General features: G+C 36.5%; 1 protein-coding gene across 1 annotated transcript; it reads left to right on the forward strand.

Moving 5' to 3' along the window:
• Positions 1 to 2,833: 2,833 nt before the first annotated feature.
• LOC129269180 (histone H3.3A) lies at positions 2,834 to 10,507 on the forward strand. The gene is made up of 3 exons (XM_054906642.2): positions 2,834 to 2,976; positions 7,552 to 7,840; positions 9,286 to 10,507. Exons 2-3 carry the CDS (start codon positions 7,559 to 7,561, stop codon positions 9,412 to 9,414), a joined length of 411 nt encoding a protein of 136 aa, XP_054762617.2. The 5' UTR covers positions 2,834 to 2,976; positions 7,552 to 7,558; the 3' UTR covers positions 9,415 to 10,507.
• The last annotated feature ends 1,429 nt before the right edge of the window (positions 10,508 to 11,936 follow it).

An 11,936-nucleotide genomic window follows, 5' to 3' on the forward strand; every position in this document is an offset into this window, starting at 1 on the left:
TACAAAAGAAATAGTGAGTGAATGACGTCATCGGTCTCGATCCTCATTTGCATACCGACCAGGATGTGAATAACTGTTTTTGTGAAATTAAGCAAAACTTTAAAATGTCGTAACTTTTTTATTTTACATCCGATTTTGATGAAATTTTCAGTGTTATGCTTGTTGGATTTTTCTCTTTTTATTCAAATCAACTTTTTGATGGGGTGGACTTGTCCTGTAAGGTTTGAAAACTGGGGTCTAATTCTGACATATAAACATTGACTTTACTTCAAGAAGTCACCCCCTGCATGGGGCGGTATTCTGAAAACTGTGTTAGCACAAAAACGGTGTTAGCTAACACGATTGGTATTCTGAAAATCAACTCTTTGATGGGGTGGACTTGTCCTTTAAGTTCACGATAATAATGTTTGAATGAAATAATGAATAATTTTAGTAACAAGCAAGTTCGAATCACTTGCTATTTTCTTGAATGCAATAAATTGTACTTAAAATATCAAGTACTATATAGTAGGCCTTATACATTCATTAAAAGAAAATTAGTTAGTAAATTCGAGGGTTATATACCTATACGTTATATACCCGGATTAATAATTATAATATTGATGATGATGATGATGATGATAATAGTAATAATAATCATATTAATAATAATAATAATGATAATAATAATGATAATAATAATGATGATAATAATATTAATGATAACGATAATAATGATGATACTTTATAATAATGATAATAATAATAGGAACAATGATGATATAATGTTAATAATAATAATAATATATATATGATAATACGTGGGTTACTCGATAATGGTAGAGTGCCCACAAACTGCGCAGTGCCCTATAGTCTTAGCATTTTGCGTATAATTATATCTGCGCCATTCTAATAAAAGAAGACACGCAATGACCACAACTTTTACACCTGCAATACATACACAGATTCATTAAAAAAAATCTGACTTAAAATGTGGAAAATATATTGAATATCAAGCATTTTCTGTACAGTAACGGCATTAACATGCAGCCTATATATCAACATCTCTGAATCTTGTGAAAAGTTAATTATGCGAGCATGACATGGGTCACCATTTTTTCGTTCAATCTGAAAATGACTTGCCGAGGTTTTTTTTCAAAAAAAATAAAAAAATTCTCCCCAAACTGGGGACTCTTTCAGCAACAGCAAGGCAAGGAATGTTGTCAGGTCTGAGTCATCTGACAACTTTCCTTGATTCTATAAAGCAACCCCACTAAAAAAATTCGAACCGTAGGGCGGCTTGCTATGGAAAGTAGTATGGGCGATCTGTCCAATTTTTTTTTCTGTGTACAAAATATTTCAAAAGTTATATTTTCTCATCACGAGAAAATGCAACAGTGTCCTCCATATAGGTCCCCGAGGGGAAGGGGCTGAGGAGAATACTTCAGTAACATAATGTCAGCCAATTAGAGTATATTCGGTAAAAACATTATTTCCTAGTTGAAATCCGTGCCAAAAAGTAAATGACACAGAGATAAATAAGTAACTAAAAACAAGGTGTCTGCCTGTATGTGGGCACTATAGCGTACCTAAGAGGGGGGGGGGGGGGGGGGGCAGACTGCCCCCCGCCCCTGACGAGTCACAACTCATGCAGGGGACGTACCCCTGCCCCCCCTGATGAGTCACAACTGATCCAGGGGACGTCCCCCCCCCCCTTTTGAGAAGCAAAATTAATAATTTGTAATGTAAATATGCAAACAAAACCGACGTGTGGCCCCTCTTTTGAACTTGAAGACCTTTATTTTTTTATTTTTTGCTTGTTTTTTTCGGGGAAGAAATATCCTCCAAAAAATTTGCCCCCTGAAAACCTTTTTTTTCTTTGCTTGTCAATTTGTTTTCTGGTAGGCCTACTAAGTCCTTTATTTGTGGTTGAAAACCTTTATTTATTTTTTTTGCTTGTCAAATTTTTTCGCGGAAGAAATATCCTCCAAAAAATTTGCCCCCCTTTTGGAAAATCCTGGGTACGCCGCTGTATGTGGGGCAACATTTCTGCAAGCGAGCGATTAACTTTTAGATTACTTTATCGGCTTTCGAAATGAATTATTTGAGTCACGAAACGCAGTTAGAATGCTTCCCAGTGAGTTAAAAAAGTGCATTAATCTTATTCCTTTCACTTTCCTTGTATTTCTTCTACTTCTTTATTTTTGGGGCCGTCATACTTTTTAAGGGTCCGAGCCCCCGAGGGGGTTCAAACGGGTGTCAGTATAATAGGCCTGAATGTCATAGAGTATAGTGGACTTTCATGCTTTATGAAATTATAAAGACAAAGAAGAAGAAGACTGATATATCAATCAAGGCCTTTTCCCCTCGACTTATTGAGTATAATTCCAGCGATTTGGAGGTGATTATTATTATTTTCAGTTTAAATAGTTTATGCTCTACCGGGATGCTTTACAGACTAGGCGATTGTATAATTCATTAGTAATTAGATGAAATAGTTTTTTTGTTCGTGGGAATATATATTTTTTTTGTTAAAAATGCATGGTCATATTGATAATTTTGCCCATATTAATGCCTCCATGAAGTTCAGCAGCAGACGATGTAAATGCCCTAGCATGCTTAGCAGACGACAAAAATGACTCTTACTTGGAGATTCCGTTAACACGTAAAAACCCATAGGCGAGCTTGGACCGTTCGGAAGGTTTCTGCGACAAGGGTATTGACCAATCAAAATGTATAGAAATTGACCAATAAGTAGTCATTATTTCTGCCTCGACAACCAATCAAAGGCTTGTTTTTTCGACCAATTGCATGTGAGTATTCACCGTTCTATTGCCCAATGACGTTTCTCGTTATTGTGCAATAATCTGGTAACCAATGGGGAATCCCGATTTATACTCCTTGCACACGAAAAAGCACGTTTGATTATTTTGATTGTTTCCTTACTTTTTCTGAACACTCAAGGCTCGTAGGACTACCGACGAACTCCGCTAATAAGTAAGTGGGAATTCCTTTTTTTGTTGAAAAGTTCATGTGATGAACAGATTTTGTTTAAGTCGATGAGTTCATGATTAGAGTCTAGGTCCACTGAATGTAAATTTTGTACATAATTACTCTGATTTAGATGTTTTTCTCCTTAATTTTTGTAGGATTTTTTTTTTTTTTTACTACAAAACAAGACTCGGGTCGACGACGATGGCGGGATGACAAGCGCGCGCTAGCGAAAACTGCTGTGCAGTGCCTGATTTGCGAGAACTCGATCTCAGCGTTTCGGCCAATAAAAAATATTCGATGTTCCATCCGGTTGTGAATATTCCATACTGTCCTTCAATAGTGATAGATTATTAACGAAATTGGCCTTATCGTGAAATTTGTCGCCTCTCTTCTCGTGTGTGTCGGTGTGTGAGCGCTCGTTGTGTACAAAGTCAATGCCTGGGAGTGGAAAGGTGTCAGTGTCAGTTGTCACCACCGCTGACGAAATAAACGGCAGTGAATGGACTGGTGACATAAACCACGATAATGCCACGAAAGTATTACTGGAACAAATATTACAAAATCACGACACTGGAGAAGAGATTCAGACTAGGCCTAATTCAATCTGAAGATTCAGTTTCGAATCCCAACTAGATTTTAAAATGTCAGAAAATGACTAAACAAACCAGGGAAAAGATATGGCCTTGACAAAATTTCATGATATGGTTATGGTATGGTCCCCTAACTTTGCTAAGAAGACAGTCTGCGTACCGGGCGTAGGCTACGTGCGTATCTGCACGATTCTGACTAAATCTAGCTAAAGTCTGATACGCGACGACCACACACTTGTATGCAATACCAGTACATAAAAAGATATTAAAAATCTGACTCTTGAGTTTAAATTGTGGAATAGGCCTAGTCATGAATTTCTGGCATTTAAGTGATGACCTCGAAATACATTCTTCCTCATCAAAACCCCTGAATCGTGTGTAAAGAAAGTGAATGGGTGGGCAGACATGGGGCACCATCTTTTTGTTCAATGTGAAAATGACTGGTTTTTTCTGAGAAAATCATATCCTAGATCTAGTTCTATCTAGATTCATTCCAAATTTTTATATTTTTGGCACACTTAAAAGAATATAAGGAACATTATCAACAATTTTTTGTGAAATTAAAAAAAAATCATGATTAATCTTAAGTTGTTAGTGTGCAGACATGGGGCCTCCTTTAATAAATAAAGTAAATTGCAACTTCCTGTTTGCCATAATTTGGCATTGGTTTTTCAAGCGTCGTGCAGGCACAAGTATTACCGTAAGGCGGTACCTGCTCCATGCAGGTGCGGTGGTACAATTCGGCGGCTATATGCTACATGTACACATGAAATTTTTTGAATGATGGTTGGAGTCTAGGAAACATGAGTGTTTCAAGATTTTTTATGAAATATTGAGATAGAAAAAAATCATTGAAAAAAAAAAATCTGACATGCAAAAACAGAAAAATCAAAGAAACAGATCAACAAAAGTTTTAGAAAATTGAATGAATAGTAAGGTTACGAACTTTAGATCACTAATGTAATAATCTTCCAATTGGCAATGCTACAAAGATGTGTGTGTGATGTCACGTATGTGAACAATGTTCCCATTACTTTTCTCTATATTTCACTTAAACTGCCTCACATCTATCAGATCATATATTTTCTATAGTATAGGAGGGCATGTAATATTTCATAGAATACATTATCGATAAAGAGTTTGTATTGCCCTAAGAAAGAGCAAAAATAGAAATTTGTCCAATGTTCCTCAAACCTAATTTTGATCTTATTCTTTGACTTTTCTGTTTCTACAAAAGCAACTTTTTTTCCAAGGTTTCATTCCCTGGTTTCAGCGAAAGCCAACTTTTTCCATAGGTTTCATTCCCCTTAAAGCGAAATGCTAATATAGAGAAATTGTAAGGTCTCCCTAATTAAAAAATGTTGGTGCCTGATGGGGGATGATTTCTGTGATTTTTTTTGCATATTAAGAAAAAGCAGGCAAATGTCTGCTCTGACCTCTTTCAGAGATTGATGGGAATTTTTCTTACATGTAAGAATAATAACTCAGGAATTATTATTATTATTATTATTATTTATTATTATGTTATGATTCCATAACAAGTGGACGGGATTCACAGGAAGACGGCACGTTTTCAGAAAGAGATGATGATCATGGGGATTTCAGTCCAGAATAAAAGGTGGGGGGGGGGGGGCTCTTCTTGAGTATCCCGTCATGAGGCTTGTGGCACCTTGGTAACCTACACCAAAATAAAAAGGCTCTGCTGCTAACTGTTACTGTTCGATAACAGGGCAACCAATTTAAAAATGATAAAGATGTATGTTGTCCTCCCTCTTGCTGTAACATACAGTTAGTGGGAAAGTTCCAGAGGACAGCATCATGAACCTATCTTGATTGTAAAATCTGCCCTTTGTAGAGTCTGGATTTTGATAATGAGCATTTGTGTTTACATGTCCATAACCAGGGCTCGACACTAGCGCCGGTCCGACGGTCCCCGACCGGTAAAAATCGCTGTCGGGCCAGGAGATTTTCAGAAATAGGAAGATTTACTGGTCCGACATGACCAGTAAAAACTATCATTGTCGGGCCAGTAATTTTTCAAAAAATAGCAAGATTTATAGGTCCGACATGACCAGGAATAAAAACCATTGTTGGGCCAATAACTTTTCCAGAAATGGTCAAATTCACTGCAAACCATTTTCCCCCGTTAAATTCTGACATTCACACACAGAATACACACAGAACGAATCGCACGTAAGTGTTACTAGAGCACATACAGTGTACATGAAGCCAGCCACACAACCCACATGGTAAATTCTCTACTGGCTGCACGAACGAAGCTTGGCTAAACTCTGGCAGAAATCTCTCACAGAACTGTTAAAATTCACGGTTCACACTCATGAAAGGCTCTTATAATGTCCATATTTCCTAAAAATTGGAGTAACTCTGTCATTTGTAAGCAGTAAAAGGAGAAATTTTCACTTGTGTTTTAGTTCAAACAGATCGGGTTTCGAGTGATATCGTCTGAATACATGATAGCCCCACATATGCATTTATGTGTGTGTTGATACACTTGGTTTCTGACTTTCTTTCGTAGCTATTTTAATTGAGCCAAAAAGAAACTGATAATTTTTTTATGATGATAGTTTTAACTTTCTTCCTCTGTTTTCTTCCTATCTTTCTTTCCTTCTTTCTTTTCAATCTTTCTTTGTTTCTTCCCTCTCTTCTTTCATTTTTTTTTTATTTCTTTCTTTCTTTAATTCTTGAGTCCATCCATCCTATATTTATCTCTTCTCTTCTTCCTTTCTTTCCTTCCTTCTTTTTACCTGTTTCTTTCCTTCATTCTTGTTACTTTCTTTGTTTCTTTCTTCCTTCCATCCATCATTTCTCTAACCTTTCTTGTTTTTTTTTATTTATTCCTTCCTTCAGCCCTTTCTCTCTTTCTTTCATTCATTCCTTCCTTTCTTCTATCTGTCTTGTTTTTTCCTTTTTCCCTTTGTTCAATCTATATCCTTTTACCCTTTCTTTCTTTCTTTTTTTTGGCTTGCTTCCTTTCTCTTTCTTCTTTCATTCCTTCCTTTCTTTGTCTCTCAGTCTTTTTTTTTTCTTCCTTTCATCTATTCTTTTACCTTTTCTTTTTTTTATATTGCTTGCTTGCTTGCTTCCCTTCCTTCTTTATTCATTTATTTCCTTCTATCTATCATTTTACCTTTCCTTTATGTCGTCCTTTCTTCCTTCTTTCAATCCTTCCTTCTTTTCTTTCTTTCTTTCTTTTTTCCTTCTTTCCATCGGCTCCTTTTACCCTTTCCTTTTTATTGCTTCTTCTTTCTTTCCTTCACTACTTTCTGTCTTTTGTTCTTTCTTTCTTATTTTTGTTCTTTCTTTATTCCTTCCTTCCTTTCCTTCTTTCTTTTTTTTCCTTCCTTCACATCTATCCTTTCTTTACCTTTTCTTTTTTTTTCTTCATTCCTTCCTTTGTTTTATTCTTTCTTTCCTTTCTTTCTTTTTTTTTTCTTTCTTTCTTTCTTTCTTCGTTTCTGTCTTGCTTTCTTTTTGTCCTCCATTCCTTCATTTTATGGGGGGGAGGGGGTAACGAAAGGCTAAAAAAATAAACTTGTGCCTTTCTTTAATGTTTTTCTTTATTTTTGGGACCAGTAGATTTCAGGTTCGGACCAGTAAAAAATTGAAAAACTGGGTATCTACTGGTCCGACATGAATAGGTTGGACCAGTAGAAAAAATGGGTTAGTGTGGAGCCCTGCCATAACACTTGTACTTGATGACATTATGATTTAGTTTCTTTGTGTAATTACACTTACAATGTATTTATTCCCCCCCCCAAAAAAAAAAAAAAACGAAAATAATTGTTGGACTTTTCATAAACTTTTTAAACTTAATTTTTTTGGTATCATTTTTTTGAAAAAGGAAATTGTATAGATTAATGGCATGAGTGAACATATGACAATTTTTGTGTAATTTGAACACAACATGTATATCCTAACATGTATTTATTTTTATTTATTGCATGCCTTTTTTGTTGTCTTTCCTCAGCTAAAAAATGGCCCGTACAAAGCAGACTGCCCGAAAGTCCACTGGAGGTAAGGCTCCCCGTAAGCAGCTGGCTACAAAAGCAGCCAGGAAAAGTGCTCCCTCAACTGGAGGTGTGAAGAAGCCTCATCGTTACAGGCCCGGAACTGTTGCTCTACGTGAGATCAGGCGTTACCAGAAAAGTACAGAGTTGCTCATCCGTAAACTACCATTCCAGCGTTTGGTTCGTGAAATCGCCCAGGATTTCAAGACTGAGTTGAGGTTTCAGAGTGCTGCCATTGGCGCCCTTCAGGTATAGTGTGGGTCCGTCCCCCCCCCAAAAAAAAAATAATAATAATAATGGTCGTTCCAGAAGGCATTGTGTTTTCAAGTTCATCTTTATGATCGTTTTCTTTTTTTTGCAATATGTGGAGGACTGTTTGATGGATTGATTTCAAACCTGGTCCAAGTATTGGGAGTATAAAAAGATATTTATTAGGTTTTGGGGTTTAACGTCAGAAAATTGAAATATCTTGTTCTCTAGTCTGTTTGAGAGATCATTTTCTAACCTGGTTCAACTTCATGGGTATAATGACTTAATTAGCTTTTTGGATCGGGGGTCAAAGATCACAGATCATATACCTGAAAATATCTTGATTGTCATAGTAACTAAAGAAGGGTTCAATCTCTATCTGCACTCATGTGGGAGTGTTGAGGTCATAACATGAAATATTTTCTTTAAGATTGAAGAACTGTTTGACTATCTTGTGGGCACTCATGTTTTAATTAAAAAAGCCTGATTACTTATTTGTATAAATGTTTCGGCTTAACCCTATCTAGGCCTGGGTATTTTGGGAGTTCATATGGCCGGGGGGGGGGGGGGGGGGGGGGGGGCCTCCCAGGCCCCCCTTGAGATGTCGACCGCACCGAAAATTGGCACGCGGGTTGTCTGGGACATAATCTACAAAATTGTCTAGAAATTTATTTCATGCGAATTGCTATTGATTATGCTAATTTATGCATAATTCGTATGCAAAATCATACTTTTTCCTCTAACTCCGTAAGTAAAGCTCTAAATGTTCTAATTTTTGGTATAGAAACTCTTTGTGGTGTTTTAGCAAGTGTACATGAACAGAATTGCGATATCAAATCATTTTCTTATGTATTATATTGTTTTTTGCAATTTCTTATGTATTTCTTTGTTTTTTTACCTTTTTATTTTTCATTGTTTTTGAATGAAATTTGTTGGGGACTCTTCTGAGATCATAAAAAGCATGAAATAAATACATTTAGACCAGCAAAACTAAAAATAATCATGCATTTATGATTTTTGGTTGAAAACTCAATTTGCATTAACTTAGTACACAAAATTACGTTTTTGAGCAATTTTTGTTCGACATTCACTTAAATAATGTTGCGTAATTTCAGAACAACGTCCCAGGGTGACGCAAACTTGGTCTCAAAAGTTGCGCAAGAATTGAAAATAAAAAGTCAGTGAGCGGCGCACTCAAAAAATGTAGTGCGGCGAAAATATTGCGCGAATCGTTGAGGGGGGGCTCCGAGGTCCCCCCCCCCCCCCCCCCCCGGGTTAACAACTGGATGAGAAAATAAATTTCCTTTTCCTACTTTTTTCCTACTAATGTAATACACATGTACTAAGTGTCTATTTTACATTGAATATAGTGTCACAGAAAATTGTCGGCTGTAAAGTGCTAACTTAGCATCTTGCTGTTTTTACTTTTTACTCTGAATCTGCAGGAAGCCAGCGAAGCCTACTTGGTTGGTCTCTTTGAGGACACCAACCTGTGCGCCATCCACGCCAAGAGAGTTACTATCATGCCCAAGGATATTCAGCTGGCCAGGAGAATCCGTGGTGAACGTGCATAAACTGGAACCTTGTCTTTTAGTGTGAACCTGTATATATACATAAATGAAGCAAAAAACAAAAGTAAAGTAGATGGCACTAAGACGGGCAGTGGGGCTGGGTCCTGCCTCCCCTTTTTAATATCGGAATAGCAACATCCAGAAGGCAGATCTCACGAGACGATTCCAGAAGTTTCGTAATCAGGGCTTCATTAACGAGCAAATCACATTACACTTGTACGCTGCATTCTGAAGTTTGTTGCAGACCTCCACATTGTTCACAATCGGATTGGTAAAGACGACCAAATGCTCTTAGCGAGTTCACCCAGGGTGCAGAACAAAATAAGCAAATGTTGGTCCGATGTGTGCTTCGTATCCTAATCCTTTCATTGGGAATTTAGGATTATCTTTCTCGAAGGCTTGATGATCAAAAGTCTTGGCACATTTCCAAATTGGATATTTTGTTCTGCACTGCGGAGATGTTTGATGTATGTAAAGCTACCACCGAGCATTATCTTGTTCGCATTCTTGTGGACATTGTGTGATGAATCACAAATCTTGTCTGTACAACATTCATTCAATCATCAGGGATTGGTGAATTTTTTAGCCATGTGATATTTTGTATGTTTCTTTTTATTATTGTTGTAACTTATATTTAAAGAATTTCGGTGAAGTGTTTCAGTGGTGTTTATCAATTACATGTAGTTGAAATTGTGTAATTTGTTAGACTGTTGTACATCCAAACCAGTTTTTATCCCCCTTTCAACTCTGACCTCTAAAAAGCCCAGCATTTTTATATATAACAGTGATTAATCATTATGTCACCCAGAGATAATCATCTTGAAAATTTTTTAGTTTTAATGAAAACAAATGTACAAAATTCAACCAATCAAATATGCTCAATGCATTGATTACTGTATGAACCGATTTTTCAGGATTTTATGTTAATTTTAGAAGAAAAAAAAGATGTTCTGGCATTTTCAAAATCATGGGGGGACATCCTACTTAAAACGCAACATTTTGGAAAATACAATGTAAGATTAAGAAAAAAAATGTCCTTAATATCAATATGTTCAATTGTGTTTCATGTAATTATTAAAATGGGCGACATCACATATGATTTATCTCCTTTTTCCAATTGTTAGTGATGCGTGCTGTGGTAGAATGAGACTGATTTGGTGAAATGAGTGTACAGTGGAAATTCTGGTGAAATATTTTTTCCCAATCCGTTGTCCCTGTCTTATTGGCCAAAATTGTGGAAAGTTTGAAATCCATGGTCTTCAATGGTTAATGCAAATTTCATGCATCTGTTGTGCCTAATATAGCATGTGTATAGTCTAGAAAATGAGTCTGAAAATTCATGCACATTGTCAAAGGGCTCTAAATTCAGGCATGTTACGAAGGTTTCTTCATTTATAACCAACTGTTTATGTAAATTAGACCTAAAAATTGGTTGACATAGATAGTGCACTCGTGCTCTCTCGAAACAAGCATTGAATTTTCTTGTATAGCAAAACTGTCCATTAATAATTATTGGACCATCTTTCTTTTTGTATACATGTATGTCCTTGATTTGGCCTCATTTATGCATGAAATCTGCATAAACCATAGACATAGTTTAAAAACTGAAGACCAGACTCGAACTACATGTACTTACATGTATGTGAATTTAGGCCTTTCATTGATATTCCAGTTCCACTTTTGTGTATGCAAAGAAAAGTCCGGAATGACTGAACGGTGCTAAAGAGTACACAACCCAGGGGTCCGTTGCAGAAAGAGTTGCGTTTAAACGCAAGTCAAAAAATCAATCGCAAGTCCCAAATGCGCGCTGTTGATTGGTTGAAAATCAAGTTGCGCATGATTTTTAGAGTTGTGATTGATTGCAACTCTTTCTGCAACGGGCCCCAGATCTCTTTCTTTTTAACTTGAAAAAAAATCATACGCCGGTCAGCACCCTCCCCCATTTGTGTTGCTGCCCCTGTGGGAAATGCTACAAATCTAATACACTGAAGAGCAACAGAGCATACAACTGAGAAGTTGGAGGTACTAGACCATTATATAATTTGTATGATTTAAAGGGGAATCCAGCCTTGGCCATAAAATGTAGCGTTGGGAAGGAGAAAAATAAATTAAACAGAATGGTGAAAGTTTGAAAGAAATCGGACCAGTAATAAGAAAGTTATAGCTGCTTTAAAATTGAGATCACTAATACTATGTAGATTTCAAATTGGCAACTGGGTATAAAAGTAAATTATGACAAGGGGCAAGGACAACTTTCCCATAGGCCATGTACTTTATTATCAGGGATTTGTGGTTTTCTCCTAAGTACCCATTCCCCTGGGGCAGTAATATAAATATAACCCAGGTAGTAAATTGCTTTATGTCCTCATGAAAGAAAAATATAATTTGAAATAAAACTTTTGGGAAAAACAACATTTTAGCCATAATATGTATTGGAGTACATGGAAGAGTAGTCCTTGCCTTACATCACTATGACATCCCATATGCTTTATACGTTACACACAAACAAAAAAGAGCAACATGAT

The sequence above is a fragment of the Lytechinus pictus genome, chromosome 10 (assembly GCF_037042905.1).
Source record: "Lytechinus pictus isolate F3 Inbred chromosome 10, Lp3.0, whole genome shotgun sequence".
Lineage (NCBI taxonomy): Eukaryota > Metazoa > Echinodermata > Echinoidea > Temnopleuroida > Toxopneustidae > Lytechinus > Lytechinus pictus.

Excerpts from the sequence above, each read along its gene's own strand:
- LOC129269180 (XM_054906642.2), top strand. The coding sequence starts at position 7,559 with ATGGCCCGTACAAAGCAGACTGCCCGAAAGTCCACTGGAGGTAAGGCT. Across the intron at positions 7,841-9,285 it reads CTGCCATTGGCGCCCTTCAG|GAAGCCAGCGAAGCCTACTT; the intron begins GTATAGTGTGGG and ends CTGAATCTGCAG.